The following is a 27,525-nucleotide window of genomic DNA, read 5'->3' on the forward strand; positions in this document are numbered from 1 at the left end:
CCTGAAACTTACAGGAATTACTGTCCAGTGGGGTTGAAACTGGCCAAGAGTTAAAAAAAAGCTATTGAGGGAGAAAGAAGAGGAGAAAGATCATTAGCCACACAAAAATCTAGGCTAGCAAGTGTAACATAGACAATATGATCATATAAGCCTTGTTTCCCTAGGAAACTAGGCTAATTATCAAAGGTCTGGAAAGATTCGCTTATGATGAAAGTCCAAAGGCCCCAAAGCAGAAAAATACTTAAACACTTAAAGCTAAAGTACTCTATTGGATAGAGAACTGAAAGAACCATACATGATAGCTAGGTTAAGAGACAAATGATGAAGAATGTGATAATCTACAGAAATAGAAATGTTAGTCAAGGATGAAGAGGATTTATTTGTACCAAGAGGAGTTATTAACAAGCAGAATTACAAGAAGGAATAATGTGATTAACTAAAGGAAAGCTTTAGGCTAAATATCAAGCAACTGTGTCAGTGAGAGAAGTCTTTGAAAAAGGGTTTCTAGACATTAGTGATGGAAGCTCAGTGGCTTAAGACAATAAAAACTGCAGTGTGAAAAAAATAGTACTCTACAGAACAATGCAGGGGTAGTTAGATTGACAAGAACATCTATCTCAAAGTTTCTTCTTAACACTTCTCTCTAGATTCATAACACACTATAGGGCACTGAACATACTGTAAAAATCACTACTAACTGGTAGTAGAACTGAAAACTAAATCAAAAATACATCCAGTACAATTATGTGTTCCTAGTGTTTATATGACTCTTGCTTTTACACCGTTACTTTTTCATTCACTTTTTATCAATTTACCCACTGTTGGGTGTCAAGTTTTGGTCTGATGCAACAGGAGAAACAGAATGGATGATTTCTAAGTCAGATGATGAAAGGAGGTTGCTTGTTTTCTCATGATACCTTTCAAATTAATTTCATTGTGACTAAAGGTTTTAGTATGGAATATCAAGCAAGACTGGAGAGATTTGCATAATAACATTTTCAACTTTTTTTTTCTTTTTTTTTAAGTCAAAGTATATTCGTTCAGAATTTGAAGTTGAAAAAAAGACGAACAGTAAGAAGGAAATGTAATGTATACAATAAATAAAACTAATAAATTTAGCTACTATCTTTGAGTCCTCATCTAAATGGCTGAAACCAGACCTGGGATATGTAAATGCATAGATATATCAACCCCCCAAGTCACCTATATGATACACTAAAATCAAGTATAATATTATACAGATAATTATTTATATATAGTTATTAAGATATCTACTTTTACAAATAAAGCAATTGAAGTTACTTCTGCATTTGTGCAACATTTTTAGGCAATACTGAATAGTATGGTTTTGGTTGTTATTATTTTCTAGCAAAACATAAAAGAAAATAATCAAAATGCACAAACCAAGTTATACAGTATGTTTGATATAGCAATTTCTAACATTCATTTAATATAGCTGAGCTGCAGTGACTAATACTGCCCGTGTCCGCTAGTACAAAGACCTAAATAAGGTTCCAGACTAGATTACGTTCATGCAGGTCTCGTTTTAACGGAAATTGGAGAGATGAAAAAAAGATTATAGGAAGACACATTATAAAAACAGACCTCACAAGTCAAACTTAATAGTGAAACCATTCTCTTTCATGTAGACAACCATGAAAACAAATATCCTGTAAACACTAGATATATATTGTATCTTTCTACCAGATCTCTTTGCCTCCTTGAGACAGATTCCCATTCATCTCATGACTATATAATTTGATCATAGTTGACTAAGGCACAGCAGGGGAAAGGGTCTGTCTGATAAAGTATCAGGCTCCAGGAAGATAGATAAACAATTTCATGATTTCTAGTTGTAACAGGAATGGTACAGTGGTGGATATAAAGATATTAGTTTCATAAGAATACAAATATCAAGCTTTTACAGTTTTTTTCTTACCAAACGTGTGTTGTTTTTGTTTGTTTGTTTGTTTTTTCCCATTAGGTGAAAATGACAGTCTGATTATGACAAACTGTGACAGAATGCCAGAATAAAATGTAAGGTACATGCAAAAAGTGGAATTAAATCCTTGTGGATTTGTCAATGTGAAAGCACATAAGTTTTTAATTTTTTTTTTCTTATTTTAAGACAAGTAAAATAAATGAAGCAAGGAAGTTTCTTTCCCTTTTTATTTGTTTGTGTTTTGTTTGTTTGTTTTTGTTTTTATGGGGAAAAAAAAGTGTTATTTAGAAGTAGGTGAATCAGTTGCCTATCAAGGTCTTTCACATTTAAAGACAAACCTCTTTCACAAGGGTCACATTGACAGGTTGCTTCTGCTACAGTACACTAGAGTAATGTCTGTCTGTAGTGCTACCTCATGTTCTAGATATTTTAAATGAAGGTTTGAGTAATAGTATTTGAACAGCTATGGTGGACTTCGTTTTCATACATTAACAAATATATTTGGTTTGTGTATATTAATAAGCGTACAACACCTATTACCAATTAATTCAACTGTTATGTTATCTTTGTAATTATATCACGTCTTAGTTGAAAAACATGGTAATATCTAGTCAGGATGATACCTGCTTTTATTTATAAAAATTGGAAGGATGGAAACATATTTTACAGCAAAGCGATAGTTACAATCCCTGAACAGCATCTCTTTAAGAATGAAAGTATCTTATATTCTGGAATAAGCAATCCTTAAAGTTGTCATACTGTTTAATTTAGTATGTACTAACCTGTGATTCTTTTACATTTTCGACAGTGAAGTTGAACCAAACTCGAAAGCGTGGGTTACAGGTATCTGGTCTAATGAACAGGTCATACTCAAACTCTGTGATGTGGTCCACCCTTCCAAGATTACCTAATGAGAACATATGAAAAAGAATGTATTTTAATAACTGGCTGAAAAAAAAATCCAGAACAGAAGCTATACAGAGAAAAGTTTTTAAAAATTTACCTCCGATGTTTAAAATATGATATATGTATGAGGCTTTACAAAAGTTCAGAATTATTTTTAAATGACATGATTATAACCACAAAGTAAGATACATATAATACACACCAGTATGCAAAATATATGTGATTAAAAAAAAAAAAAAGACTGCAAGGGCTTTTATTATTCAATCAATTTTTTTGTCTTCTCTAATCTTATTCTTTCAGTTAAGTGTCCTACCACCCTTTTTGTTATTCCACTTTTTTTCCTACTTTTCTGATAAAGTTTCCATTTGCTGCTCATGTTCAAGCACCTCTAAAATTAAATAGTTCCCAGATTTTCACATGGCACATCTGGCCAGTGCTGTGTCCACAGATGGCCAGGACTCCATCTCCTTTGTTATTCAAAAGCCATCTTAATACATCTCCTTTACCATTTGGGGCCACTATCACCTCCTTCCACAGAAACAAATGAGGCTATAAGGTTTCACTTTAGCTTTTTCCTGGTGAATTTCATGGAATAAAATTTTTAAATGTAGTCAGAGCTATTCCCCATGGCATTACTTAGCAAGTAACCAAACTGGCTATAGAAGAAAAGTTCAGCACCAGGAAACATGCTAAGTGCTTTTAAATTGCTAACTTGCCATTTCGCTTTTGAAATGTGCCAAGAAATCTAAAGATAGGGCTTAGACTGTCCGTTTCATCTATATACTACAAAAATAACACTTCACATTTTCCTGATCAAACTCAAAACCCATCCTATCCTCCTATCCCATCTTGCAAGACAGGGTCATTCTCAAATGCTGCTTTACATGCAAGAAAAAGATTAGCAGTGTTAAGACAATCTGTTTTTATGATTCCAGGTATATTCTGGGGGTTGGATATATAGTGTTGGGTTCAAATAGTTATTTGTAACATCATTGGAGCTAAACAACTCCCTCCTCAGCAAGTCTCATTTCAGTTTGTATGATTGTTCATTGGTAACATGCTACTAAATATGAGCAAAAGTAGCAAAATTGGCAGATCAGCTATCTTGGGGTGGAGAAGCAGGAAAAAAAACACTTTCAAATCTGTTCACCAATATATTTTCAGGATTTCTTCCTTATCCTAAATTGTTTCTGGCTTTACCAATTGAACAGTGAACACTTCCAATCTTCCCTATTTTTAATGTTATCCTCTTCTTTCCTGCCCACAGTCTTCTTTTCAGAACAAAATTCTCCTCACTGATTCCTGCTGCAGAAATCCGCTTCATGCTAACAATCTGTTCCTAAACACTTGTCTAAAGGATACATTTGGAATATGAAATATTTGAAAAAATGGCAATATTGTACAGTGAAATTACCTTTTCCAAACATAAATAAAGTCATCTGTCATACAGGGTGCCCGTGTCCAGGCACTGGCAGGGCCTGCAGGAGCAGCTGTGAGGAGAGGCCAAGGCTGCTCCATGCTGGTCACGGCCTGCTCCAATTGCCCCACTGTAGGGCAAGGCCAGGCCTCTCAGCGACGCTGGTGACATGTCTGTCTAGGTGTATTCGAGGCAAAACATGGCACACAGGCAGGGAAGAAAGCTGAGGAGCAGCCCCCCAAGCACCAAGGCCAGAGGAAGTGGTGAGGAGGTGCTCCAGGCCAGATACCCTTGCAGCCTGCGGAGGAAGCGTGCTGGAGCAGGCGGGTATCTCCTGAAGGACCTGGGGAGGACCCACACTGGAGCAGGGGGAAAATGTGAGGAAGAAAAATCAGCAGAGAGGGGCTATCAGGGACTGACCACCTGCCCTCTCTCTAGGTCCCTGTGATCTTTGTTGCAGGGGCAGGAATGAAAGAGTGACATTGACCTGGGAAGAAGGGAGGGGTGAGAAAGGTGGATTTTAATTCGTCTTTGTTTCTCGCTAGCCACCCTTATCTCAATCAGCAATAAATTAATTTAAAAATAAATAAATAAAAAATCCCCCTTTTCAGTTCATTTTGCCCAGGAACTAAATGGGTAATTGGTAAGTGATCTTCCCATCTTTGTCTTGACCCACAAGCTTTTTTATCTTATTTTCTTCCCCCCTTCCTGTTGAGGAATGGGAGAGAGAACAGCTGGGTGGTCCGAGCTGTTTAGCAATATAGGTTGGATTCCAATTACCTCGCATAACAATAATAATAAGGTTACATGGAAATAATAATAGGGACAGGCCACAGTTCAGGTCACGGGTCACGAGCTCTCTCTGGACATAGCTTTATGCATGGGCACCCAGAGTCACTGCAACCTGAGTTGCGCATGTGAAACTGGTGGAGCCTCTAAGATTAAGGCAGCAAGCTGGATGAACATAGACTGTGAACTAGGTCCAACATGTAAACTGCTAGGTATACATGCCTCCAGTGATCCCAGGAGTCCCACATAAGGAGTAAGTTATCTGCAGCACAGACCAGGAGGTGTAAATTCTGCTGGAAGTATTTCCAAATGAGGAAGCATAAGCATTTAAATTTACATTTTAAATTCAAAGATCATTAACAACTTAAACTGCAAGCCATGGGAAACTAAAAGATGAAGTGAATAAACAAAAACAGAGCAAAATGAGACCTTGATTTCTGACCTACTGCACATTTCAGCTTCTATTTCAATGTTAAACTGAACTGTTCTGGGGGCAGACAGCTCACTCTGAACTAATTCTTTGCAGAGTCCATAGGATCCCTGAACTAGCACTGGAGAATTCTACTGATGTCAGTGAAATCACTGATGGTGAAGTGCTGGTACACTGGAAGCCAGTCTGCTCTGGAAGAGCTACATAGCTATCTCAAACCCAGCAACAGCCTTTACAATTTAATCACTGTGTGCAGGATTCCCTAGGACTCCCAACACTGTTTTTAATCTTTATCTTGAATACTTGATTTCAATACTCACCTGCCTCTTTAATGAGTTTTTTTTTTCCTTTTGTGAGTTGTATCTCACTTTACTGCTTTTTGCATACAGAACTGCCTCTTACTAGCCTCCTTCAAAGTATATGTCAGCTGCCGTAGTCACCTGCAGCCATTTGCAGTTTAGTATCGTTTGTACATTTCATTAGCACGCTATTTCTTTTCTGTCTTCCAGATGCTAAATAGGCTGGACCCAACACTGATGCCTTTGGTAACCAATTCAACAAGTTCCTCGTGCTCAATAGACCATTGTTTGTAGTATCACAGCCTTTGCTCACAATCTGTCAGCCTAATTTCAACCCACACAGCAAGGTCATTAAACAAGACGGCAGTTTTGGTACAAAGAAGCCTAGAACTCTAAGAATAAAACACCTCCTCACTTTAAGACATGCTTTGTAGAAAATGGACAGTACCACAGAAAAATATTTTTTTTTGTGTCAAAGAAAGCATATAAACCTCTCAACATTAATCTCATAAACAAAGAATTTTTCAGTGCTGCCTTCACATTGTTGTAATCATGGGAAATACATTTATGTTAATGTGTGAGAATCGTATTCCAACACCACAGGTAACACAATGAAATGCATTAGAAACTATGAAACGGGAATTAAACATGGATTACACTATTCCATTTAGCCATTAAACTATTTTAATATTTTAACAATTACAATAAACATTTTTTTCTCAAGAAAAAACTTCTGAACTGCATTTGTTTACTCTCTATATAAGGTTCCTTAAGATTTGTCGTTTCATTTTTAATGTAATGCGTGATAAACTCATTAGCTAGATAATACCAATTGTGTGTAATGTACCTACCAGTGGTTTACAGTAGTTGTATCATGACTGAAAATGCCCTCCCTTGCATAGTTTTTGTTGTGTACATTCTTGCTCTAGTAATTCATGATATGAGAAAGAGTCTGTTCATAACTAAATTGCTCAAGTACTTCCCTTTAAAATCAAAGAAAAAAGTCTCACACCACTAGAACATCAGACTTCCTTTACTTCATGTTCACACCACACCATTGAACAAATAAAGAAGATGGATCTATGGGATTTTAGGATTTTTTAAGCATCAACACTGCGTAATTTGTGTTTTGCATGATATTCGTGGAATAACAATGTAAAAACATAAGATATTAATAATGTTATTTAAGGTACATGTAAAATTAATGAACTGATCAAGTAATGTGATCTGTGGGAGAAAAAAAGCCCAACAAGATGAGCAGTAAAGAACTGAACTCTTTTTTTGACATTGAAAGACATTTCTTGTTTTAATTTTCTTTTTACAGCTTGGATGCACTTCTGGACACCAAATAGTTTTCTGGCTATATATTAAAAGTAAAATAATTTGTTAGAGTAGCCAACAGTTTAGAAACTGTTATGGACTTGTTCTCCTATTCACTCTGAAAATAGATGTTTTTTCTATTATTATTTTACTTCACAAAAACACTGTCACAGATCTTTTTTAAACTCATGGGAAGATGTGAACAAATTAGATTCCCAAATGTCTATAAACTGACTTTCACTTAGCCTTGATGTTTGTTTTTAAGACATGCTCAATTTTCAGTCACAGTTCCGTTCAATACTCTTAGCATACTGAGAAGAGATGTCCCTTTCTTTAATCATTCAAGCTGAAATTTTTAATTATATTTGCTTAAACTGCTTTACAGAGTAATGTTTAGTGCAATAATCTCAAAATGTGAGTAGTAAAAGGGGTCAGTGGCGTGTTTCAAGTTTCCTTAAAAGTCAGAAAAAAAAATGTTACTATTTATTAATCATGCAACATACACTTAGTCCTCATAAAATATTAACATTTATTGCTTCCTACATCAATAAAAAGTATACTTTACACAAAGAAAGAAAACCTGCTTAAGAAAATGCTAGCTAAACTTACTAAGCATTCTAAAAATTATCATAAAAATGCTAGAAAATATAGATATGTTAAGCAATCCTAAAATCTTCTTAAACCACACATTGTGCTTTCCTACAGAGAATTTTAAGATGAAAAATAGACCTTGAGGGTCGTAGACAAGCCTGAGGCAATATAAAGAAAAAGGTCAAACACTCTGCTAAAAAGGACCGTTATCTTCAGAACAACAACTTATCAGCCAGCTTGCAGCCCTGCTTATTTACAGTTATTGGTCCCAGAGGAAGTGCACTTCAGCGCAGGGCGCGATTACTTTGTAATGAGTTTGCCAGAAATGGTAAAGGAAACTAATTTGTAACAATGTGCTGTTCCCTGCACATGAACTTTCTCAGACACTTTTTTTTGTCCAGCAATGAATAACTAACTTCAGCCTCCCTAATAAGCAGTGAAAACAGAAGTGCACTAAAAACGACTGAGTTGCAAGCATGAATGTGCTGAAATATCAGTGATTATCCCTCTCAGCTGTCCATTACAGTACTTATGATGACCACCAATTCCCCTGTGGTGGATATATAGAATGCAGGTTTCAGGGGGTGGATTTGCACATGAAAATTAACACCATTTGGAAGAAAATAGCCTGCACCTGTCACAGATTAGCAACAAAAGGTCAAATGCCTCCTTTTACACCTAGAGCACTTGCATATTATGTGCCTTGCTTATAGGAGCCTAATTCTAGTTTCTTAATTCAGAAAAGTGAGCACCATGGTGAACTGAGGGGGTGGGGGGAGAATTAAACCTTGGCTAAAAGCTATCAATAAATCTATTGATCAAGTTACATATGAATGGAAGTAGCTGAGGCAATCTCTGTCTCTAAAAGAGGTAGTTTTTCAAAAAGAGAATTACTCAAAGTGGTCTTCTGTTTTTGTCAATATGCTGCCAGGTTTTGAAATACTATTTTTCATCCACACAATAAAAATCTTGACAAGTAAGCAATAGAAAAATCACTAATACACTTGCAGCTGCATTTCAATCTATACAAATTCTTTAAACAAAACCAACCAAGAAACAGATTGGAATATACATCATTTTCACCAGTTGAACCTGGGATCAAGTCCAAAGACAGCCAAACAGTATTAATCTATGTTTTCATACAACTCTGTATTTTACAAAATAAAGTGAAATGTAGAATGTGGAATACCCTGAGTGGAATTCATACTTAACGATCACAAAAGACACTGAGATGATAATGCAAAGAAATTTTACTGATATGTCCTAAATGGAAGTAGAACTACAGAGACCAAGATGTGTAAAAACTTTCTTCTGTGAAAGATTAGATTTCTTCTGAAAGAAGTGCATCTAAGAATACCAGTTGTAAATTCCCACTAGTTTTATGTTCTTTGTCTGTGAAAAGAATTCATAAAAATAAATAAATAAAAGCTTGGTTTTAATAGTCCTAAACAACTTCTAAACATCACTTGATTTTTAAATAGGAAGAAATCTAATGAAATAGCAATGATCTCTGAAAACCTATGATTGTTTTTGCATCATCTCCTGGACTCCTGCCCAAAGCATATGTCAAATCAAGATTCCCAAAACTGCAAAGAACATGATTTCAATAAAAACAAATGCAATCAAAAAACACATATATACATATAAATTAACTGTAAAGTATTTAAGTACTTTTAAATTATTAAAATTGCACTTAAGACCTACCAAACAAAGTAATATTTACACTGCTATAGTTAAGTCAAAGTTTTAAAGAAATGTCGAAAGTTTTCAACAATATAGCATTCTTTTAAGTATCTGGCGGTTTACATATAACAATAGTGATGCCCATAACATTTGATGAAAATCCAAACTGCCTTAGGAAAGTCAAACAGGCAAAGCATTTCGAAAGCACCTGGCTTGTGAAGCTGGATGCTTCAGACTATTGGTAGTCTTTTTTCTATCCTCTCACCTCAATTAATCAAGTTAAAATTGCTGTGTTTTCATTGTGTTTTAAGTTTCTATCAATAGTGACATCCAAAGGACAGTAAATCAGTAGCCTGTGAATCTCATTGTGAAAAAGACTTTATGGGAACAAGCACTATTGTAGTTCTTAGCATCTGTTGGTAAAAGGCCAGCTCCCATCACTGGAAGGGGACATGTACATATTAATGCATAACTTACAGAAGCTGAACCATTCTGACTGGGCTTTGATTGTAACTAGACAACGTGATAAAATCTAATTGTGACTGACAGTACATGAAAATTCTAGCATTTACACTTTTCTTGTTTATCTATGAATACTGCATAAAATAAATCTTATTGATCTTTTGAGTGTATGAGTTACTGGTCTCCGTTTGTTTATTTGTTGCTGAATAATTTCATATCGATCTGATTTCCCGTATGTTTTCAGGATCCCACTCTGAGATCTACTCTTTCCAATATTTTTCCTCACAAGTGATATAAGTAGAACTTAGGGGTGCAGTAGATCTATTTCCCAAGAGCATTTTGCCCGCACTATCTGGGATCATATTTACTATTTCTCAGTGGCCTCAAGAAGTGTAATGAATAAACCTATAATTCTTTTTATCAAGTTAAATTGTGGAAATATTAGTGAACAGTATGGCTTAGACTAAATATCACCACCAGTTTTAAAAATTGAAACTTTAATCTGAATTAGAATAGGAGGCAGAATTTTGGCAGCATCTAATCTGAATCACTAGATTAAAATAACCTTGTGGGATTAACCTCTGAGTGAAGTGGAGAAGGTAGAAGACCATTTTTAAACAGGCCAAAGAATGGTCTTTAATGCAGAAAATTAAGGGAATTAGAAGACTTTAAGAGAGAACTCATTGTCATTAAAATTTATTGGGCAGTATTTTTATTTTATCTCTTGCAATGGAGAGATACTATTAAAGACTCCACAGTATAAATATTTTTTTTTAAGTTCTAGCATGTCCCAAAGGTGGCCTACTCACATTACTTGAAAGTTTCCTTTAAAGAAAAGGAAAGTAAACAATCCAGAAGAGTAAACAATACCATTTAGAAAGACAACACAAGCACAAGTGTTTCACATAAAATTAGTGAAAGTGAATTAGAAATATGTATAGGTAGGAAGAACATACAGAAAAGATATACAGGGACCTACATCTCTTTTATAAAGGCATGAGATATAAATGTCCTATTTTAACCACATGTTTTTCAGCTCAAACTAGAGGAACTGAAATATTTCCTGTCTTTTTATGTTCATTAAGAGAACCAGTCCTAATGCTGATGCCAGTTCAGAGCACAATGAAAAATAGCAACAAGCAGTTCTAAATATTTAGTAATCATTATTGCTCAAAAAAACACTATGAGCAAAACAGCAATGGACATCCCAATATATAGCAAGTATTATTGTGTAAACAGCAGAAACAAATATATACAAAGAAATCATATTATAAAATCTTGCTAAAGGAATTTTATAGTTTTGATGAAATCTGATTGATATTTAATCACTTGCAGTAAAAAACCTTATTTCAGAATTGGCATTATCAATAAACACTAATGCTTTCAGCTAAAGGAGCTAAAAATCTGGTGCTGTAAAGAATAAAATGTCAATGCTCATTGTGTAGAAAAAATTGTAAAGAATTAAAAAAATGGTGTCAGTCTTTTGACTCCCTCACCAGCATCTGTGAGAAATAATGTAAATGAAGAAACTGAAAGCAGTAATGGAGAAATGCATCAACTTAGTAGGGAGTGTCAAGGACAAAAATCAGAGGCCCATACCCTAAGACAGCCATTGCACACCCACTACACCAAAACCATCAAATCCACAGAAAAACAGTAGACTACTGATTTCTCCACTCCCTCTTTATCAAATCCCCAAAGGCCTCCAATGACAGATGGGCAGTTATTTATCCATGGCAGTGAACCTTTGTTAAAGGAAAATCAGAATACAAAGAGATTTTGTATTAGCGTCACGAAACTCAGCTTTCTTTAACAAAATCTATGCCATCAGAACTGGTACCTCATTATTGTGTATGTATTACATTTCTCAAAGCAAAGCTCTTAAAGGAAAAGCATTTGGGGAAATTTCTGTTTGGAAGTCACTTAGCATATAATGGGTGCTAGCCTAAATAAATAATTAATAAGCTAATAAATAAATTATAACATCAGCAGCCTTAACCATGCAAGCAACTACCAAGGCAGATCAGAGACTAAGAACTGCTGTACCACAATGGGGCGTACCATTATTGGTGTGTAGCAGGGAAAAACTTGTACCTCCTTGCTTTATCAGGACCTGATGCTCAATATACATCATTAAAGTCCGTTGCTACCTATTGTATATAAAGTAAAACACTGTCATATTTATCCGCTGCCTAGACATCACAGGTGTGCAAGCAACACATTGCAAGTGGTTAAAAACATTAAAAGCAGCATATTCTTTACTCTTAAGTACATTACAGCAGCCCTAACTTCTCTAATGCTTTCTATTCAATACAGTCATAATTTTGCAAAGACCCTGAATACTATAATAACACAAAAGGCAAAATATCTCTTTCATACTACAAGCAAGAATTTTTCAGTTCATTTATTACTGTATATCAACACTGTAGTTCTGCATTTGGCCTAGTTTGGTGCCTGATACGCAGAACCACCACTTTTTCCAGGTAATTACAAACTGCCACTTGAGGAAAATCAATTGATAGAAACCCCAATCAGTCAAGATTCAAATCAAAACCTATAGTTAAATTATTTTCTGAAGGACCTATCCAAAGTCACCAGTAAATATATTTACTTCATTATTATTATTACATTTATATAAACATATATATATATATATATATATATATGTAAAGAAAGAAGATTAATGGAAATGTTCCAGGTATTGTCTTATCTTGCTTTTTGAGATGGATCCTCAACGGAATTCTCTTTAACTAAGAAATTACTGATTTTATTGCTATAACTTTCCTTCTGTATGTTAAACAAAAATTTCTTTGAACGCTGCTCTAATGTAAAGATAGCCTTTCATTACAGATGTCAGTCCTATATACAGCTTCTACAGAAATTGAATTTGATTCTCTATGCCATTATCAATCAAAAACAGTTTGGGGACTACAAAAGTTAATCTCATTCAATACACTAATCTCATTGTTTCATTGCCTAGAAGTGAAATCTTTATATTATAATCTCCATGATAAAATTTACAGATAAACTTTCCTGAAATCTAGATACACTTTCACTCATGTCATCAGATTAGATTGATAAACAGCTTCACCATTCACCTACTCATCTGCCATACTTCCCAGTCTGACATGCTTTTTCCACACCAAGGAGATTTCTGTGTTTCCCTTTACTATACAGCATTTTGATCCTTCAGGAACACAACTTGTTCATGTATAATTTTCAGACCCCTGTGCCTTGCTATTTTCCTTTCCTTTCCTTTGCTCATCAACCTGTTATGGAAGCCCTCACTGACTTCCAGTTTTACCACCAATTATAAAACGGTGTTTATAACACAATTTTACTCCAATGCACTATATGTAAGTATTTGTTACAAGAAATCACACTATGTTGGTTTGTTTCTATACTCAAAAATCTGAGTTTCTATATCAAAATTACGGCAAGCCTTCTTACCTACATCAACATGGATGTACACAGAAAACAACTGCTTGCCCTCACTCATCTTAGGTTTTTTAATGTCTAATTTAAGCTTTAACTAAACAATCTAGTTGATTTAATTTTTTTAACCATAAGTGATAATTTAAATATTGACATTTAAATGGCAGGAACATGCTTTTGTCTTCTGCTGTTGTTAGAATATTTTATTATATTTGAATGTCTTTCTTAATTTTAGGCTCTTTTTTCGTTTTGCCAAATCCAAAAGCGTTTTCCTTTTATTTCAAAGTATTTCTATGTTTGTAGTAAATTAAACATTAATCTTTCTCTGCAAATGTCAAGTGATATTTAAATGTTTTTCTGGCAGATAAATGATTATTAATATTAATGCAATAAAATCACAGCTCTTTGTCCTTTCTTTGATATTTAAGAAAAAATTAAGAATGTCAAAACAGCTCTGCAAAAAGAGAATTCATTGGTCTACGATCCACTCTTCATTAGCCCGAGAGGTAAAAAATTACTGATCTTGTGAGACAATGTGTTTATAGAATCAGAAAGGGTTGAAAATGAATTACTCTATCAGTGGTAGAGTGTGTATCACTTCAATGTGAAAATGCCTTGTTAAAGTTCATTTTAATTTAAAGCCCCCTTTTTGTCATTCAAAAAGCTTTAGCACAATGAAAGAGTCTTTGTCACTTTCATAATTAGCCCCTCTTGCACTAAATGAGAATAAAATCTGATCAGAAGTCCATACAGGCAAGGTCATAAATCAAACAGAAAAGCTCCACAAACAGCTCTCTAAGATGTCCAAAGGCACACACAGTTTGGAATTAAAGCACTGTAGTCAGGATCCACTCCCAGAAACACTGCACAAAAAAGCCCAATAATATCTGTTTGACAGGCTAAATTTATCTCCATATTCTGTAGCCCTATAAACACATTTTGCTGTTTAGATACAAAAGCAATTTCAGCACCAAGGACAATTCAGGAAAGCAAACAGCTGTTAAAGTACTACTATTACCGTTTGCCAACCAAAGTCAAATTAATTTAACTTAATGCTCTCACTTCAAACTGTGGCAGTTTAAAAAAAAAAAAAAAGTCATATATGATAATTGTCATAAAGCAGGAACAAAATTGTATTAACAAATAAAATTAAACTTGGTTTCCTAAGGAGTCTTATATACATAAGTGAACATGCAGCCCAGCTCAAACAAACTGGATTTTATTCAGCTCCCTTTCATTTTCACATGAAAGTATGTTAAAGATGTAATAAAATTCTCAACCTTGGACAGTTATGGTGAAAGTGACAGCTTATTACTCTGCTCAGGGATCATCAGAATACCAACAGGAATCCAAACCATCAACATACTATTTTATTCCCTGAGTTAACACAAACTGAGGATTTCATCAGCAAATAATGCCTAAAGCATGGGGAGAGTGGAAGGCAAGGAAAAGAGAAGGTAAACAGAGGGAAAAACCGTTAGAAAGAGGAAGTTGGCAACAAAAATGTATTCTTGGACAGATGTACACAATTGGATGTATTATGTTAAAGGTAAATGCTAATTTTAAATATCAATCAGTTGAGATTTGTAAAATAACTACATCTATACAAACAGGAATTTTCATGAACACGCATTTATATTCATACAGTGTGTATATATGTAAACATTTGGGTATATTTGTAGCTTCAACTACATCACTACATACATTAAAAGTGTGCTACTTTCCTTTACAGGCTTTTATCTTCTAACCTTATTTTCTCCACCAAAGCAAGCTGCTCAAGCCATGTCTGTAGCCATGTAAACACTAAAATACTTCCAAAGTAATGGCTTGGTTGCAAGGTGTGGCAGGTTATATGTATATGGAATGCTCCCAAAATTTCTGGTTACACTAGTTATACAATGAGCAAAAGTAATTCCACAGTGTTAAGAGACATACGAAGATTGGTCTGATATGCATCTAAACAAAGAGGCAACAGTGCAACAACAACCAAAAAAAAAACTAATATATTTTCTCCATCCTCACACAGTCTCACACTTTGGGACACTGACAGTAAACTTCCTGTGTTGGTTAAAAGGTAGCTCCCACATGTGTATGTTCTCTTGGATAGAGGCACCCGTGCCCGAGTCATAAAAGAAATGTAATTTGCCTTGTCTATCATGCATACAGGTATCTAAAAAATGCAAATTGCATACTACTGTACAGGCCAACGAATTCTACCTTTGTTTTTTATTTTTGCTGTTACTTTTCATGTTTATCTTCAATGCACAAAAATTGCATGAAATTGTTACTTTAAAAGTTGTATGAAATATGACTATTATTTTAAGTCTTATTTCAACTTTGGCAAATTAGGAAAAAAAAATACTGTCACTATAGTGAACAAGCCACAGCACCTCTGCCAACTGAGTGTCAACAAAACCAATGCTTTTCTGACTGTCCAGGTTGGGAATTGCTACAGCAGAAACATCCTGAAAAAAACAGTTCTTTATATTACAGCTAGCAAGCAACTAACAGATGCCAGAGGATCCTGAGGGGACTGAAAGGATGTAGGATGCAGATACAGGAGAATGTATTTCACTACATCCATGTGAGAGGAGCAAGTCAGCTCCTTCTAACTAGGCTAATAGGAAACGCAGAACTTCTGGGGAAGAGAAAGTGTGGCCTCACAACTCATAAGCATGTTCCCAGCTTTGCTTTCTGAGTCTTTCCATCATACTGCAGGTCTGATTTCCATCCATCTGTTAAGAAAGACAGGTAGCACCTGGTCTAACAGATACCAGTTGGTTCCTAATGGGGAGGCCCATAATGCTTACTTTGCAGTAGGTCTTCAGCTGAAATGTTTTATCTGTGTAATTTTCATTCTCTATCAAGAAAGAAGTTGTAAGATGAGCATTCAGATTATTCTCTTATTACTTATGTCTATATATAGGCTGAAATGAAGGGTACAGTCAGAGGCATACTTGAGTCAAGAAGCTATCTGCAAAACCTTCGATGGACAACTCAGTGGGAGGATTAGGTTATATATGGGCATGATCTGCAGGGATACTCCTACATTAATAGACAAAGCCAATCACATCAGATACTGACTTTTCTGCTCTTCTAGTAATTCTTTGTTATCCAGAGGTTTCCAGCATATCAGCATGTCCAGTTAAGCTCTATTTAGGATTCTAATTAAGTGGACTAATTGAAAAAAAAAATCTTTTATTTGATTGTATCTCCAAATTTGTTCTTTCTGGGTCTGTGTTTGGTAGGACCACCATAATCCACAAAGAGAAAAAAAAAAAAAAAAAAACGTATTTTAAAACAAACCAAGTTTTCATACCAGATATTTGTCAAAAACAGAAAATAAATCAATAACATAAAGCAACAAAAATGCAGTGATTGTTGAGCTGTATTATTGTTTCTCGTGGACAGAAAGTGACCTTGATCAATTTTGCTGTTAAGTCTTCAAAAGCAATGACATACACACAGCAGTATTTCTATTCAAAATTAGTCTTCCTGGATTTCTAACGAGGGATGCCAATTTACCTCTATTTATGTAAGAACCTGAAAGTGTATCAAACCTTTTCAATTAAAAACAACAACAAAAAACAATACTTTTTTTACATACAGTATTGTAATAGTACAGTCAGTGAATCCATAGCAAGGTCATTTTATACTAAAATTTAATCTTAAAATAATTCTCTGTATATAAGAAGCTACTTGGGTATTAATATACATCCTTTGGCACATAAAGCATATTAACCAGAAGATAAAAGTGTTAATTAAAATTTATTGTTTAAATACATCCAAGGTTAATTTCAATTTTGAGTTTGGATCTATATGCATGCACTTTACAACATGTTCATTGTGATGCACAAAAATCATTTTCTCTATTAAATGCATTAGAAACATTTATTACATTAGGAAACACTGTGTAAGCAGTTGCATAACAAAACAATTATCACCTTAAGAAGTAATTAATTATTCCTGCTTGCTAATTTTAATAATAATCTATCTTTTATAAACTGTGCTTCTCTATTTACTTAGAAATAAAAATGTGCATATTTAATGTATTAATAGTACAGTTTTTAAATGTTACTATTAATAGTGGAAAATCTTTAAATGAAAGATATATTAACATACACTAGTTTTAACCAAACAGACAAGGAAAAATTTACTGGTTTCAAAAGCTAATCTTCAAATCCAGGAATTTAAGAAGTCTTCATCTTCATGTTCATACCATATTGACTTCAAAACATTACCTCTCTGACTGAGGTATAACTTTCTGTTATACTGGTGATATGCAAGGAAGTCAGCAACAGAAGGGCCTTCTGCTTTTGAACATCCCAGACTCACAAGAAAAACGGCAGTCCCACTGTTCACTATAAGGCTGGAAACAATTTACAATTAAAAAATTATAACTAAAATTAAAAACTTATAATTCTGAACAGGTAGGCAGCTTGCTCTAGTTCACTAGGAGGGTAGGTAAATATTAATTTATTAATAAAAATGCTTATTCTATAAATAACATAATGAGGGTATCAGGAAATCGGAAGGATTATCATGCATATTTTAATTAAAAACTAAAGCTAATGTTTTTTAAGCAACAATTTTTTTTTTTGATCCATACATAGGCTCTCCTCCAAAATCCTGAAGAACCAGGGATTACAGATTCATATTGATATTAGTATCTTTCTTTTCCCCTTTCTTTCTCTCTTATAATTTTTGCATTTACATGCTGTATGTTAACAGTGAGGAACCCACCTGAAATAAAACCAACATCAATCACACTAGATTACATTAATCAGCCTATACTTTAATTTTCTCTACATTTTCTAATTCATACACTTTGGAATTTGATTTTGCTAAAATATACTATCTTACGTTTGCTTCTTCACTATGAAGGCACATAGATAATAAAGACTAAATTACAATTATCAGATTATAGTAATACAACTTTGTCTTTTTGTCAAAAATTCTTTTTGCAAATGAATCAACAATTTAACGTAAGCCTTCCAGCTATTATTATAAGTTAACAAAGCTTATTGCAGTCCTCTCCAAACACACAGTATTGCTTGTCTTCTCTTCTAGGTCAAAATAGTCAAAATTGAATAGGTGGCAAAAGATAATGCTTGTTCTCCCTTACTCTTTCTTTCCTCAGCTGGTTCATTCATCATTAGTCTGAGTCAACGTAGATAACCTACCACAATTTTCCAATACTATTTAAGTTTTCCTGTACTGCTGAAAAAAATATCAGTTATTGTTATACCTGAAATATTATCTATTATTCCTGATATCAGTCGAAGCATGGCAGACTCTAAAATTACGTCCCCACAAAGGGAAGTCCATCTTACCCACCATGATTCAGAATGACACGTACTTTGTTCAGTTGTAAAGAGTAATCAAAGGTGTGTGCTTAAATCCAATCAGTGTACTTCAAAGAAGATTACGTCAAAATGCTTCAAATAGTGATTCTATTGTGCAACACCAAGTAACTCCCTTAACTTCCGTAAGTCTCAGATTTCTGAACTATAAAATGAAAACAAAAGTGCCTTGTAAAGTGCATAGCAATCTCCTGCAATAGCGATTATAAGCACAAGCATCCTAAAAAGTACATAGATGTCAAAATGATTGTTACACTACAGACATATCAAGCAGACACTTTTAATTGAACCTGATTGTAATCACTCAAAATGTTCGTATATTCATGTGATCTAATCAGTATCTTTCTTCTAGCATTCGCTTATTGACCTCCAGCCCTCTGACTAAAAGAACATTTTTCCAATTGCCACATGATTATTAATTCATAGAAAGTTTCACAAACTTATGAATTCATCCAAAGACAACAGGAATCGCTGTAGTTTTGCTGAAATTTTCCCAATGATTTCTGTCCAGAACTAGGCCCTGAAGATTTAGCATGAGCATCTGCCAGCATAGATCGCCTGGGCTTGAGAAAAGATTTATCATGCACAGTCAAAGCTTGTGGTAAGAAATGTGCTTCCTGTCCAAAAGAACATAAGAACACGCAGACAGATTATGGACAACACCAAACAGTTTCTGATTCTGGTTCATTAAAAAAAAAAAAAAAAAAACATGTAAGAATGGGAAACCATAACTGAAATAAAAGGGACAAAGATGTTTCCTGACAAAAATGAAAATGCAAATATGAGGAAAGGAAATAAATGTGTCACTAAATCCAAAGGGATAAAGAAGAGCACACAGATGGGAATAACAAAAAAAAAAAGATGCTAATGGAAGGAAGATAACAGAGTCCTGGAGATGAGGATAACAAGCATTAATTTGATATACAGTGTACACGTTCAAGAAGTGAAGCTCAACATTCTCTCAACATAGAAAAGAAGATACTTTAGCAGTATCATTTAGAAAAATGTAGAGAGGAAAGAAAAATAACAGGCAGGATAAGGTTGTGATAATCAAGCGAGAGGATGACAAGTGTTTGGGATAAATGAGAATGGATCAATTCTGAAGCTACTGAAGCAGAAGAACAACAGGAAACACATAGAGTAATAACCAAAAGACAAGTTTTCAACTTGCCATCATCTTTTATTTTTCAGATAAAAGCACAGGTTAATTACCACATTGCTGTTCTATTCCTTGTCTTAACTTTACTGTTTAGTAAGGAGTATATCTACAATGCATTTCAGAGGAATAAGCGCATTATATGTCACATTAACCAACTCAGACACAAATTGGCTAGCTCAGGTATTCTGACAGCAATGTACCTGTAGCAGCACAAAACTCAGTGTAGGCTAACTATCTCAGTATTTATCCAGTATAAACACATTTAGGGCAATGCTACGATTGCTGCACATCTAATGTGAATGTCTACACAAGTGGCAGTCAGCTCAGTGCAGGTATATATACATTTATATGATCATTAGAGCATTGAAGAAATGTCATCATACAACTTAACAACAACATGAAAGATATATGAAAGGCTTTATATAAATGAACTTTAATATAACTAAATAAAAAAACTGGAAGAAAAAAAAAGGGATATAAATCTCCAAAAAAATATTAATCAATCATTTCAAAAGTCACTGTAAACATAATTTCTTAAGCTATCATAATGGTGAAACAAAAGAAAAAAAAACTACATGTATCATTCCTTAGCTCTATGCATTTTTATATTGTATTCATGAAAAAAGATTAAAATTTTTCACATCAGGAATTTGACATTCATTTACCATCTTTGAAAAGGCTACTAATAATGAATTATTTATAATATAGTACAGTAGCACCAATAAACATTTTTTTAAGAGAGATTAAATCATAGTTCTTATGAACAAAAAGTTATCTTACGGATTCAGAAGAGAAAAACAGAGATGTGATTTTACCACAAATTGTTAGAATATAATAATAGCCCCTTAATGCATTATGGTAATTTACCTTCACATTATGTTACTGTAGCAGATCTGGAATCCCAGTAGCTGTCTAAAGAACACACAGTGATAATATATGGTTTGTTCCCAGTTTGTTTTCAGAAATACAAACACTAAATCAAAATTAGCATGCTAAAGGCCAGACCTAGAAGGCAATTAGGTTACTAAACAGAATCAATAAAAAACAAAGCTCTACATGTATTCAAAATGTTTCCAAAGTACTGTTAAGCTGAGCAAAATATTTTCTCCTAAAAATCAAATAGTATCACTCAGAGAATAAAAATGTATATCTGATGTAGAAGCACCTCTTCTGAAGTATGTTTTTCAGCCAGCGTTCTTTCAAAAGAACAGACCATGATGCATTTCAGAGTTTTGCCTCTTCGCGCATTACAGTGGTAGCTAAAGTGAGCAAAGATGTTAATTTGTATTGTTAACTTTGGAACGGTAGGTAGTTGAGAATTTATAAACAATTCAGAGGGACTGGGAAAAACAAAACAAAACAAAAAAAAACTATCTGAAGTATATTCTAATTTCAGGGGGAAAAAAAAATGGTTATCTTCTAAATGACTTCAAAGGGATCTCTGGAGATGACCTAGTCCAACCCCTCTGCTCAGAGCAGAGAAATAGCAGCACCACACTGCTGTGCCAATGCAGCCTTTGAGTACAGGACCTGATGCAAATGTTTCAATTCATCCTTTATTTTCACTGCTTTAGCCTCTTTCCTTATTCTTTATAACATCACCAAATTTCAGTAGACATAATACAGGATGTGAAATTTCCTAAATTTCATTCATCATTTGTTTCATATGAAACTGAGGCAAAGTACTCAACATTTCTCAACCATTTTGCTCTCATTTCACAAAGCTGAAATTCACTGCAGAAGGTGCAAGGTAGTCAAGAACCAGGTCTTTTGTGCTGCTGTCTTCTTCAAAAGAGAAATAATAATGCAGGTTATTGAACTGAACAAAACACAGCTATTTAGTCTAGCAGAATATTTCAGCCTTCTCCAAGGAGAAAATAAAGCCTTTCCACTACCTCTTAGGTCCGAAATATTTACTGTTCTGGTTCCACTTGACATTTTATTCTGAGTACAGCCATTCTTTCTGATCCATCTACAGAGCACTGTCTGCATAAGCAGAGTAAAGAACACTTACAAATTTCTTCTAATTCTGGATAGCTCTAATTCAAAAAGACAGAGATAAAGGATATAAACAGGACAGGGAAGGCAGAGAACTACTGTGGCGAAAGAGGAAGGAGAAGCATCCCTAACAAAATAAATGATGCTAAAATTTTCCCACTGGCACTGCTCTTCACTGGATTTTCCCTAGATGTGAGTACCCAGCAAGTACCATGAAATTCTGAAGGGTGGCTAGTAGCTCTTCTCAAGGCTCAAAATCAGAGAAAAACCTAAGATAATATCTGCAATGCTACCGATTACACCCATCAGAAGTGATTGACCTGGACCCAACAATTGCTGAAAACTAACATGATTCTCTATTTTAAGAAAAAATTATTCAAAGCAATTATTTCCTTAGTAAGTAACTAAAGAATAGGTCACCTGTTTCTCTATAGAGTAACTATAGATTTATTCACATTTTATAAGGGAATTTTGCTTCTCCTCATCACTGACTTCCAATGCTGTTATAAATATCCTTAGGTAAATCACAAACTCAGCTGGATTTTTTTCTGCTACTTTCAACTGTCACAGGCCTCTATTGTGCCACTATATACACCTACCTCTATACATTCACAAGTGATTAACTGATGTCACATTCATGTTCATATTAACATGTGCAGTTTGAAATAAACACAGCTGCATTTATGTCAACGATTTTATATTCAAATATATCTGATTATGCTGAAATAAACACAGCTGCATTTATTTCAGTGATTGTACATTCAGATAAGTATATTTGTTCAGTGTAATGTAATGTTCCTTCACACTGGCAGGGACATTGCTATTCTTTCTTATATTTCCCACTATCATTTTTCCAGATGGAAAAATTTGAACAGAGCCAGAAAAATGGAAACTGGAAAATTTATCTCAAAACCTAGTATATGTGAAAATCGTTCTGCTTATTCTCAAAAATAGCTTCATCTTTGTATGAAATTTTTTTTATTATTCTTATTCATTCTTTGACAAAGAGCAAGTTCAGAAAAATCCCACCAAAAATGTAAGTGATGGAAATGTAAATAAATACTAGGAATGTATAGAAATAAATCTTAAGAAATGATCTGCATCGGGTGTGATTGTGGACATCTATTGTTAATGTTAGAATAGCATCTTCAATTACTACCTTCAGAAGAAAATTATTTTGAACAGAAAAATTAACTGTAAGATTTTCCTTGCTATTGTCTGACCAAATTACAGCTTTGCATGAAGTTAATGTTGTAAATATAACCTGTAATCTATTTTTAGAAAACACGAAAATGTAAAAGATTACTGTATGAACTAAAAAAGATTAAGCATTTATCCAGACGTACCAGGTCAGATCAAGGTCTAGCCCAGCAACTGTGCCAGAAATTGATCCCTAGAGAAGGCCACGGAACAAAGCAATCATTTAGATACCTCCCCAGAACAGTCCCTCAATTTACAACGTGCAGTTTATGAAACTTCTAAGCCAGAGATGTTGTCAGTGTATCTCAACTGATTTTTTCTTCCCTGGTCTTGTCAGCTGTTTTTGACACACATAAACTTTTAGCATCCACAACATACAACAGGAAGCTCTACAGCTTAATTAAACAAAATGTGAGGAACCATTTCCCTTTGTCTTCTTTCAACTTGTCAACTGCTAGTTTCACCTGCTAGTCCCTAGTTTTTGTATAAAGAAAAGAGAAGGAAACACCGTTCCCTATTCATTGTAATTTTGACTGAGAATTATGATTTTACAGATCTCCAAGATGTTCTTCATCAATTGTCTCTTTTCCAGACTAAGGAGTTCTATTTCATTTGGTTGTTCCTCATACACAGGCTAGTGCAAATCTGCTCTGAACTTAAAATTATCCCATCTAAGACTGCTTCCATTTCCAGTTGCTTATTCTGCTCCTTCTTTAGGTTAGTTAAACAGCAAATCAACCTCTTCTGTGCTTGTGCTTGCTGAGGGGTACAAACACGGTAAGAGGCAGGAGGGATAGGCTAGGTCTTTGAAAAGAAGGTAACATGAATATCAGAAGAGAAACTGACTGAGAAAATGACAATCAGTACACCGACTACAATTAATATACTAATTTTTTACTGATGCTGTTATACTAATTCTTATCACATTGTCATTAGCACCGTAAGTCATTAATATCCATTTCCCACAAGTTAAGATACTTGATTAATGTTGTATTTGTTAGCTGATATCACATCAACACTAAGCACTGCCCCATTTGTAAAATTGACTTCCATGCTATATTCTGTTTAGATATTTAAAAGGTTAACATTTAGTTCTATTTGAAATGCTGACCTAGCAAGAAATAAATTAATTTGGCATTACAGTAGTAACATCAATTTCCCATGTAACTTTAGTAATGCATTTACTGGAAAGAGATTAATATCAATTCCATAAATCATTCACATGCTTTTTCCGGAGTTTGAGACATCTGAGTAATGTCATATATGTTAACTGATATCACTTTGCGCATGCTACATCCATTAATCTATGCCTAGGGTCATCATTAAAAAAAAAAATCAATCTTTTCTTCTTAATTTTTGTGTGACTTCTAACCTGCACTAGTACACAAGTATTGATACTACAAGAGAATAATACTACAATGAATTGGGAACAGACATTTCCACAAAATGAACACATTGGTAAAATTATCCCTACTGGTAGCGATAACTACTTAATACCTTCATGTGAAACAGAGCATAAATAACTGCCAACATATAAGAAAATAATGAAAATGAAGTGTTTCATTAATCAGACATACCTTGATGCCACAAAAATAGACTGAAAACAGACATCATTACTGATTATATCAACACTCATTTCTTCTGTTTCTACATTGCATGTGAGTATTCACATAAAAGTGAAAGCCAAAACAGTCTACATGACTTAGTGATTCTGGCTGAACACAGCCTACCAGGAAATTTGTAATAAAAAATAGTTTTTTGCTCAAAAAAATAATGTATTCTACTGTGTTTAGATACAATGGAAGAAAGTAACTTTAAACATTTGTGGTTTTTTTCCACTCTTTATTTCTATTACTTCACCATTATTACCCGTGCTTGTATTGCTTTATTCCTGTTCTCGGATATTATAGCAGTGCCAGTGAAATAAGGTGAAGAAGGGTATTTTTGTTCACCTAAATGTACACACACTCAGGATCAGCTTGTATTGACAATTTTGGAAGCATATTACAATAGTACATTAGATGGCTATAACTTAACTATTTTCTAGGGTCAATTTCACTTGTTGTTGTTGAACATAATGTTAACAGCATCATGTCTGTATTTTTCATTTTTAAACTTTGTACAAACAAAAGTGCCCATTTCATAAATGCCTTATAACTCAAATTTTACAATATTTTAGTAATCACAAGTAAGATTAATCTCATTTAATTTTAGCTGTCTAAAGTTACATGTTAGGTCTTAGCAACTGGGACACAGGCATCCCCAAAGGGCAGTTCATCCTATACTATCTTTGCTTTTGTTCAAAAGATATCTTTCATGGTAAAGCTCAATGGCCTATTTCACGCCTGTAAGTGCTTACAAAGAGATCAGTGGAATTACAATCACTTACTGCAAGTTTGAGTGTTGTGTAAAGTGTTTTATAAGTGCATTACCCTATTTTTGAAATATAGAAAGATATTTAAAACCTTAACAAAAATGATACAAGAGTACTCCTCAGTCACATGAGACATCTTAATAGATTGTAGATCTTAACTTTTTCCAGCTGATTAAAATCATTTGCAATCCATCAGCACTGAATTATTTTTATTGGGCTTCTAATATGAAATTTTTGATAAACCTGCTACAAGAAAAGACAAACCAATGTTTGTCAAATGTTTTTACTGCAAGGTGGTTGTGTATCTATCAACATAATAATATGAGGTTTACAGTAATTGAGGTTGAATCTAAAATTTTACAAAACTTTAATTACAACCTTTTGAACATAAACCACAATACACAAATTACCCAATCATAACATTTTTTTCATAAAAAAAATAAGAATTCATCCAAAGGATGGAAGATTTAATGACTCTTGGCGGAGTTCCACTTTCTGGCTGAAATGAGAATAAAAGCAGACGGCAGCTTCATTTCTAATTTCAAGAAACACAGTATTTTTAACATTTAAACAGCATTATATTTGACTAACAAGCCAAAATATGTATTTTCAAAACCTTATAAAAAGCCCCTGTATTTAACAGTATGAATGCTGAGATTTAAGAACCTCTCTGAGCTAACCTTATTCCTTCAATCTTCAAATGGAATTATAAAATAATCAATTTGAGCCACAAACAGCAGAAACTGTCAGACTTGGGTTTTTAGGTTTTTTTCTGTTCTTTCTTCCGTCACAAAAACCATCCTTGCAACTCAACACGTAACAGTCTACCCCCTAACTCCAGCTTCCTCCCATGTTCCCTATGACATCCGGCCATGCAAAACAGAAGGTGCTGGGATTGATCCAGAAGTACGCACAGGCCGGATTTACTAATCAACACTCTCAAGGTGACTGGCGATCTAGATGATACCAAACAAAATAAACAATATTTGAATTCTTGCTTTGTTCTTCAGTGAAGCCACAGCTGGAAGCATCAACGTTCTTCCATATGCCAGTTCTTTAAGTCAAGAGCCAGGGGAAGCAAAAGGTATACCCATCTTAAGCCCGTCTTGAAAGCACTCGATGGCTGAGATGAAAAGGCAACAACACCCTGTAAACACGGTCTTTGCACCGTGCGAAAAAATGTTTGCAAGCCTCTGTGGGTATAAATGTATTCTCAACTCAGAGGAAATTTGGTCCTATCAAAGTACTATGACCAGTGCAGTGAACAAGATGGGTGCTGAGTGGTTGACATCTCTCATGGACTTTTTGAAGGTACACTTCTGTAGCAGTAGTAACATAGCCTGCATGACAGTGTGCGCCATGCTTCGTACCCTCCTAGAACAGGTGTTGACAGACTCTAGTCAGACCAAGGCATTTTAAAGAGCAAGTCATCCATGTTGTCTGATGGCACCCTCTAGAGTACTCCAAGAATCCAGCATGCTTGAGGTTTCTTCTGATTTATGAGATGAGTGTGCAAGGAACTCAAACTGTTTGAACACTCAGAGAATCTAGTAAGTCTCCAACTCTCACAGGATAGAATAAACTAAAATCTGTAGATTTCAGTCTTATGACCAAAAAAAGAAAAAAGAAAAAGATCCCCATGACCATGAGCTTCTCAGGTTTTGTGATCTATTTCAGAGCTCCAGGATAGTTGCAATTGTGTTTCTAACCCCTTACAACTCATTGTACTCTGGCCTATTTCATCATGTTTGGGGACTTAGAAGAAAGTAGTGATGTCACTGTCAGCTATGGGTCCTTCCTTTTCTCTAAGTCCTGACATAAAAGACATTTCTGCAGCCTGCATAAGCTATGGTCAAACCCTTGAAGTTGCCATGCTTTGGGATCACTACCAAAATCCTCCCTTCTGTAGAGTGAGAAGATAAGACTGGTGCTCTTCATGAAAGGTTGAACTGGCATCAGCACCATAAAATACTGGTTTATCTTTAAAGACATTTGCTTCGTGTTTTCTTTGCTCACTCTGCAAAACAGGTTTGAAAGGTTTCATGTCTATCACAAGAAAATAGTAAATAGTATGACCTCCTGCAAAGGAAAGCAAAGCAGTTACATAAGTACACAGAAAAAAAAGTTTTTCAGTACTGGAGGTATTGTCTCCAAAAA

At 34.5% G+C, this 27,525-nt stretch overlaps 1 protein-coding gene across 3 annotated transcripts in view; it reads right to left on the reverse strand.

Moving 5' to 3' along the window:
- LOC310903394 (BEN domain-containing protein 5) overlaps nucleotides 1-27,525 on the reverse strand; it is a 932,737-nt gene that overhangs the window by 883,505 nt on the left and 21,707 nt on the right. For all 3 annotated transcript variants that reach the window (XM_083846602.1, XM_083846600.1, XM_083846601.1), the window contains one exon: nucleotides 2,725-2,849. In XM_083846602.1, coding sequence (XP_083702728.1) covers nucleotides 2,725-2,849 — 125 coding nt within the window. The remainder of the gene's footprint in view (nucleotides 1-2,724; nucleotides 2,850-27,525) is intronic.

Source organism: Anser anser (assembly GCF_964211835.1).
Source record: "Anser anser genome assembly, chromosome: 8".
Classification (NCBI taxonomy): domain Eukaryota; kingdom Metazoa; phylum Chordata; class Aves; order Anseriformes; family Anatidae; genus Anser; species Anser anser.